The sequence below is a fragment of the Myotis lucifugus genome, unplaced genomic scaffold (genome assembly GCF_000147115.1).
Source record: "Myotis lucifugus unplaced genomic scaffold, Myoluc2.0 scaffold_280, whole genome shotgun sequence".
Taxonomy (NCBI): Eukaryota; Metazoa; Chordata; class Mammalia; order Chiroptera; family Vespertilionidae; genus Myotis; species Myotis lucifugus.
Genome location: NW_005871328.1, coordinates 748,031 through 755,287, shown reverse-complemented (window position 1 = coordinate 755,287; position 7,257 = coordinate 748,031). Strand labels below are relative to the sequence as shown.

The 7,257-nt window shown below is 46.2% G+C and overlaps 1 protein-coding gene across 1 annotated transcript; it reads right to left on the bottom strand.

Moving 5' to 3' along the window:
* Positions 1–711: 711 nt before the first annotated feature.
* On the bottom strand, positions 712–6,085 carry LOC102425473 (olfactory receptor 1361-like). The gene is made up of 3 exons (XM_006099693.1): positions 6,078–6,085; positions 5,602–5,710; positions 712–1,659 (listed from the first exon to the last, which is right to left on the bottom strand). Exons 1-3 carry the CDS (start codon positions 6,083–6,085, stop codon positions 712–714), a joined length of 1,065 nt encoding a protein of 354 aa, XP_006099755.1.
* Between the last annotated feature and the right edge of the window lie 1,172 nt (positions 6,086–7,257).

The following is a 7,257-nucleotide window of genomic DNA, read 5'->3' as shown; positions in this document are numbered from 1 at the left end:
ATATACACACACACACACATATATATGTATATATGTGTATATATATAATCATATATATAATCATACATATATATGATATTATATATATGATATTATTCAGCCATGAAAAAGGAGGATATCCTGCCACTTGCAATAACATGGATGGACCTTGAGCACATTATGCTAAGTGAGATAAGTCAGAGGAAGACAAGTAGTGTACGATACCACTTATATGTGTGCTCTAAAAAAATCAAACCCGTGGAAAAACAGAGAATGGTGGTTACTAGGAGGTGGGGGTTGGGAAGACAAGATTGATGTTTAAGGATACAAACTTTCAACGAGTGGTAAATAAGCCATAGAGATTTAATGCACAGTATCATGAATACAGACAACAATATTCTACTACAATCATCAAACTAGCTAAGAGAATAAATCTTAATGATCTCAACCACTAAAAAGAGAGGATAATTATGGAATGTGACAAGTACAAAATATTGCTACAACAGCAATCATATTATAATATATGTCTCAAATTAACACACATTGTACATCTTAAACTTACACAATGTTATGTGTCAAATATATTCAAAATATATTAAAAAATAAAGAACTTACATGAATAATAACTTAATTTCCACCTTTAGGAAAGGGAAAAAAAGAAATGCCACCCTGAGTTCTAACATTGGGAAGCATTAGGCTATTAGGCTAAGCAAGTGGGTGTAAGAAGAGTGTTCAAAGAGCCTTAGCAAAGTGGTTCTGGCTGAGAAGCCTCCCGAGGGCGCTCCTCAGATCCCGGTTCCGCAGGCTGTAGATGAAGGGGTTCAGCATGGGGGTCACCATGGTGTACATCACTGTGGCTGCCATGTCCCTGTAGGTGGTGTGTGTGGAGGCAGGGTTGAAGTAGACCCCAATGATAGTCCCGTAGAAGAGAGAGACGACACAAAGGTGAGAGCCACAGGTGGAGAACGCTTTCCACTTCCCCCGGGCCGAGGGCACCTTCCACACAGCCACGGCGATGAGTGTGTAAGAGGCCATGATGCACACAAAAGGGACCAGAACCCCTGAACCCCCAAGCACCAACATCAGCATCTCGTTGACCTGCGTGTCAGAGCAGGAGAGCTTGATTAAGGCGTTGATGTCGCAGAAGAAGTGGGGGATCCTACTGGCGTAAAAGGACAACCGGGCCATCAGAATAGTGTGGGCCAAGGAGATGAAGCTGGCCACACCCCAGGTTACCGCCACCAGCGAGGCGCACCGCAGCATGCTCATGATCGTCATGTAGTGCAGCGGGCGGCAGATGGCCAGGTAGCGGTCATAGGCCATGGCCGAGAGAAGGATGCTGTCGGCTGCCCCAAAGGCGATGAAGAAATACATCTGGACCAGGCAAGCGGAGGAGGAGATGGTGGGGAGCCCCCACAGGTGGTTCAGCAGCATCTTGGGGATGGTGGTGGAGGTGAAGCAGACGTCGAGGAGAGATAAGTTGCTGAGGAAGAAGTACATGGGGCTGTGCAGGCGAGGGTCTGAGACGATGGCCAGGATGGTGAGCAGGTTCCCCAGGCACCCAATCAGATACAGGCTGCAGGCGAGCCCCAGGAGCGCCTGCTGCTGCCGGGGCTGCTCAGAAAGGCCGAGGAGGATGAACTCGGAGACCTGGGTCTGGTTGGCCATGTCCAGGCAGTTCTACAAGCAGAAGCAAGGGCATCAGCAGTGGGTGGGCTCCCGGGGAGGAAGCCAGTCCCCCCATTGCTGCCTCCCACTCATCTTTCCAGGTGCATCTCAGCTTCTCTGGGCCTCAGTTCCCCCATTTGTCACATGGGATTAATAATTCTCTTTTAATATAGATTTTTATTGATTTCAGAGAGGAAGGGAGAGGGGAGAGAGATACAAACATCAATGATGAGAGGGAATCATTGATCAGCTGTCTCCTGCACAACCCTCCTGGGGATCGAACACGAAACCCAGGCATGTGCCCTTGGCCGGAATCAAACCCAGGACCCTTCAGTCCACAGGCCAACACTCTATCCACTGAGCCAAACCAGCCAGCGCGGGATTAATAATTCTTACCTTTTAGGATTGTTATAAGAGAAATAAGCCCAAGGGGCTTACATTCATATCTGACATGTTATATGGATAATTATTTTTCATAAGTGGAAACTTTCAGTGACGCTATCAAAACAGTGACATGTTTATTAGCTTGACTATGGCAATGATTTTACAGTGTATCAACACATCAAGGTTTGCACCTAGGCATATATGGTTTTTATCAGTCAATATATCACTCAATAAAGATGGAGAAAAAGAAATAAACACAAAATAAACAGCATAAATGTTTCTAGAGTTTGTCTTTTAAAATAAAAATGAGTAATAGAGTGATAAGAGTATCAACTACAAAGCCAGACAGCCTGGGTTTTAAATCCCAGCTCAGCCACTTACTAGCTGTGTGATATTAGGCAAGTTCATTAACCTCTCTGTGCCTTATTTTTCCCATCTGTAAAATTAGGATAATAATATATCTGCCCCAGGGAGTTGTTGTGAAGATGTAATGATTTTATATGTAACATGTTGAACCTATGTATTTTTCTGAGAGTTAAGATCTCTTAGAACAGACTGGTGGTTGTCAGGGGCTGAGGTGGAAGGGACGCAAAATGGATGAAGGGAGCTAAAAGGTACAGATTTCAGATTAAAGGAAATAAGTTCTGGGCCTGTCCATCATAGTGACCATAGTTAACAATACTGGATTATATATTTGAAAGTTGCTCAAAGAGTGGATTTTTTTGTATCCTGATACCTTGCCAAATTCATTTCTTACATCTAGCAGTTTTTTGGTGGAGTCTTTAGGGTTTTCTATGTACAATATCATGTCATCTGGGAATATAGAGAGTTTTACTTCCTCCTTTCCAATTTGGGTGCCTTTTATTTCTTCTTCTTGTCTGATCGCTGTGGCTAGGACTTCCCGTACTATGTCGAATAAGAGTGCTGAAAGCGGACATCCCTGTCATGTTCCTGTTGTCAGGGGAAATGGTTTTAGTTTTTGAAGAGAGTAAATTTTTAAAGTTCTCATCACAAGAAGTTTTGTGGTGATGGATGTTAACTAGACCTATTGTGATCATGTCTCAATATACACAAATATAGAATTATTATGTTGCACACCTGAAACTAATATAATGTTGTACATCAATTTTGCCTCAATTAAAAGAAGTCTTAGTGGTTGAGAGTAAAGTATCTGGGGTCCAGATGAGTCCTGTTTGAATGCCATTCCTGACACATTAGCTGTGTGAGCCAGTGACAGAAAAGCCCAGAGCCTCAGTTTCCTGAGCAAATTAAATGAGACAATGAGTGTGGAGATCTTTAAAATGATGCTTTTTAAAAAAGGCACCACTCTCTTTAAAAATATATATTTTTAATTGACTTCAGAGAGGGAGAGAGAGATAGAAACGTCAATGATGAGAGAGAATCAGTGATTGACTGCCTCCTGCACCTGCCCCACTGGGGATCCAGCCTGCAACTTGGCACGTACCCTGACTGGGAATCCAACCATGATTCATAGGTCAACAACCACTGAGCGAAACTGGCCAGGTTGAAGGCACTAATCTTAAATATTACAATGGTGTATCTTTTACACCAACGATGTCTCTCTCCTCGGTGGGCTGTGAGAGCATGTACTGATTCACTATATCTTAGGGTAAGTTATTTCCAAAGGGAGCTAATCTTACTCATCCTATGTTTTTTACATCGACCTTAGAGACAGATGATCTTTGTCCACAAATGTGGGCCCCATGTGCCAGGTGAGACTTGCATGAACCTTATTCTGGCCTCCACTGGACAGCCCATCGGCTCTGAATTAGTCAGTTTAGACTAAATCACGCTGCAGTAACATACAGGCCCCAACCTCACTGGCTGACAGCAACGAAGGCTGATTTCTCACTCAGGCTCCACGTCCATCACAGGGCGCTATGGTAGTGCTCTGTGGTGAATTCTCTCCCAGACTCAGACTGGTGGACAAACCTTTGTCTGGGACACTGCCAGTCACTGCAGCAGTGGGAAAAGTGCATTGTATGCTGACTCCTAAGAGCTTCTGCCAGGAAACACTCGCCCACCGCGCTCACCTTTACTCACATTTCAATGACCAGGCCTGGTGTCCTGGGGGTGGGGAGCTAGAAATCTCTCCAGGGAGCAGCGCAAACATGAGTGGAAAAGAATAGACTCTCCAAAGCTTGGCAGTGGCCGTCCTCTTCCACCGAGGGCTGAGGAGAGGAGAGCATGCATTTCTCCGCGAGACACAGGTCTGGCCTTTGTGTCTCTGGAGTCCTGTGCTCAGAACCCAGGAGTGCTGTTCACCCTGCAACCCGTACACTGGCCGCCACGCTAGGCTCAAGGCACCTCTGAGGCGGGAGAATAGTTATGATACAGGTGGCAGGTGTCTAGATGAGAGGACTCTGTCATCCTCCACACGCCCTTGCACGTTTCATTCAATGACTGAATTTCTGGTTCCAGCAGCCACTTCTCTCCAAACTCCTACGTGATTATCCTGTTTCCTGGGCATCACCCCCAGACACCTCCTTCCCCAGGCACTCTAGTCTCACAGGTCCATAATGGGCTCTCCCCGACCAGGGCTGCTGGGCTTGGCCCTGGAAGTCGTGCACGGCACCATTCACGGGTGCACAGGCTGCACAACCCTGGTCAGCTCAACCAGCTCCTCTCTCACCTCTCACATTCCACCGATGCCTAATTTGTAGATTTACAACAGCATCTTCATCTCTTGGACAGAAGCAGAACAGTTATTCCCAGAGTAAGCCAGCATCGTCTCCCACCTGGATGACCCATCATGGAGTGGTCCCTGCATGGCCACTCTCGCCCCCTCAGTGCTTTCCATTCTGCAGCCAACGTGACTGCAAAGGTAGACGGGGTCTTCCCCGGCTTCACCCTGCCGGGCTCACCACTGCTCCGCTCCCTCCCACACCTGCAGTCCCACCTCCTGCCTCAGAGCCTCTGCACCTGCGGCTTCCCCTCACCCACATGCCTTCACTTCTACTGAGGGGAGTGAGGGGGTCTCAGCCGGGACCTACTGACATTCGGGGCGGATCATTTCTTCGTGGTGGGGATTGCCCCGTGTATTATTGTAGGAGGTTGATCCCTGGCCTTGACCCACTGGGTGCCAGTAGCCCCCCTCCCACTCTGGCTGCAAAAAGATTTTGAGGCCCCTTGGGGAGACGTCAAAATCTCTCCCCCGGAGGACCCCTGGTCTAGGCGAAAGCTCTGTGAACTCTCCCCTCTGCATCACCCGCACAAACTGAACAGGACAATTACCTCTATGTGATGAATCCACCTTTGAGCTCCCACTGACACACAGCGTTCCACTGAGCCCTCCGCAGCCCCATGAGGCAGCCCAACGTCACTCCTGCTTGGAACTAGGATCCAGCCAGGCTCTGGTTCTGGTGTCCACTCTGGACCCGTTCCCCATAACGCCCCCCACTCCTGAGGCTTGTGCAGAGCACCTGAAGTCCTTGTGGGTGAAACCGAGCAGAGAGCACCCCCACCTCTGAGGGGAAGTTCCAGGGCAGGAAGGCCCCACCCCTGCAACTCCTCTACCTGACACACTTACTTGACCAATGACCTCTGTACCTGCATCAGATCCCAGGACTTCTCAGCCCTCAGGTGGTGTGGTCCAGGGGGTTGGCACTGCTGCTGCCTCGAGTGTGTCTTATGGCTGTGGAGGAGGAATATGCCTTCTCTGGGAGCACACAGAACCTCTACCTCAGGTTTATACCAGACTCTGGCCCCTGGGGGTGATGCCAGGGAACCTTGTCAGGATGAATACAGTTACCTCACCTTCCCTAGTGGGGCCTTTGAGCCCAGCCCCGCCCCCCCCCCCACCTGTGGGAAAGAATTTCCTCTCAAGAGCATTGTCTTTCCTCAGACCTGTCTCTCTTGGTTGACAGAGGATAGAATGCACCCAATTTTTCCTATGAAGAAGTTTTTAAAATATTTTATGACTAATAATGGTTATAGTATCTGTTACGTGGTTGGAGCTGTGATGAGCACACAATGTCCTATAACTCTCACCAAAGCCCAGTGAGGAAGGAAACTGAGAATCTCACTTGCCCATCGTCACACGGCTTGAAGTGGCAGATTTAGGGCTGGATTTAGGTAGTCTGACTGCAGGGCACAACTCATCAACATAAATGGCCCTGCGCACACACATAAAAAGATATTTAATTTAGTGTGATTGGAATAATATCGCATTGTGTGTATACAATCCAAAGGTTTTTAGTACATTCACAGAACTGTGCAACTACTTCCATAATCAATTTCAGAATATTTTCACCAAAAAGAAACCCTGTATATTTTAGCATCAACCTTACCCGCCCCCCCCCATTTTCCACTTTTCCTCAGATCCAGGGGATCACTAATCTTCTTTCTATCTCCATAGAATTATCTATTATGGAAATGTAATATAGATGGAAGTATACAGACTTTTGGATCTGGGTTCTTTCACTTCAATATAAATGTTTTCAGATTCACCCATATGTAGCATGTATCAATAATTCAGTTTTGAAATTGCTGAATAATATTACAGTATCAGCCTGGCCAGCATGGCTCAGTGATTGAGCATTGACCTGTGAACCCGGAGGTCAAGGTTCAATTCCCAGCCAGGATTACATACCCATGTTGCAGGCTTGATCCCCAGTGTGGGGCATGCAGGAGGCAGCCAATCAATGATTCTCTCTCATCATTGATTTTTCTATCTCTCTTGCTCTCTCCTATTCTCTCTGAAATCAATAAAAATATATTTTAAAAAATATTCCATTACCACATAATACCACCTTTTGTCTGTCCTGTCTTTCATTGATGGACATTTGCGTTGTTTTCGCCTTCTGGCTGTTGTAAGTAGTGCTGCTGTAAACACTTGCATACAAGGATTGTTTGAGGACCTATTTTCAATTCCTTTGGGTGTATATCCAGGAGTAGAATTGCTGGGTCACATAGCAATTCTATATTTTACATTTGAGAAACTGCCAAACTGTTTTTCATCGTGGCTGCACCATTTTACATTCTTACCAGCAGTGGATGATGGTGCCGATTTCTCACATACCTGCCAACACTTACTGTTTTCTGCTTGTGTTTTTTTTTAATTATCGTCATGCTAATGGGTGTGAAGTGGTATCTCATTTTGATATTGATTTGCATTTTACTAATAATGCTGAGCATTGTTTTTTTGTGTGTTTTTTTTTAAATATATTTTTATTGATTTCAGAGAGGAAGGGAGAGGGAGAGGGA

Coding starts and splice junctions, on each gene's coding strand:
- LOC102425473 (XM_006099693.1), bottom strand. Junction 1,660..5,601: donor AGTCCTGGGATCTGATGCAG/GTACAGAGGTCA, acceptor TTCTGCTTGTAG/AACTGCCTGGACATGGCCAA.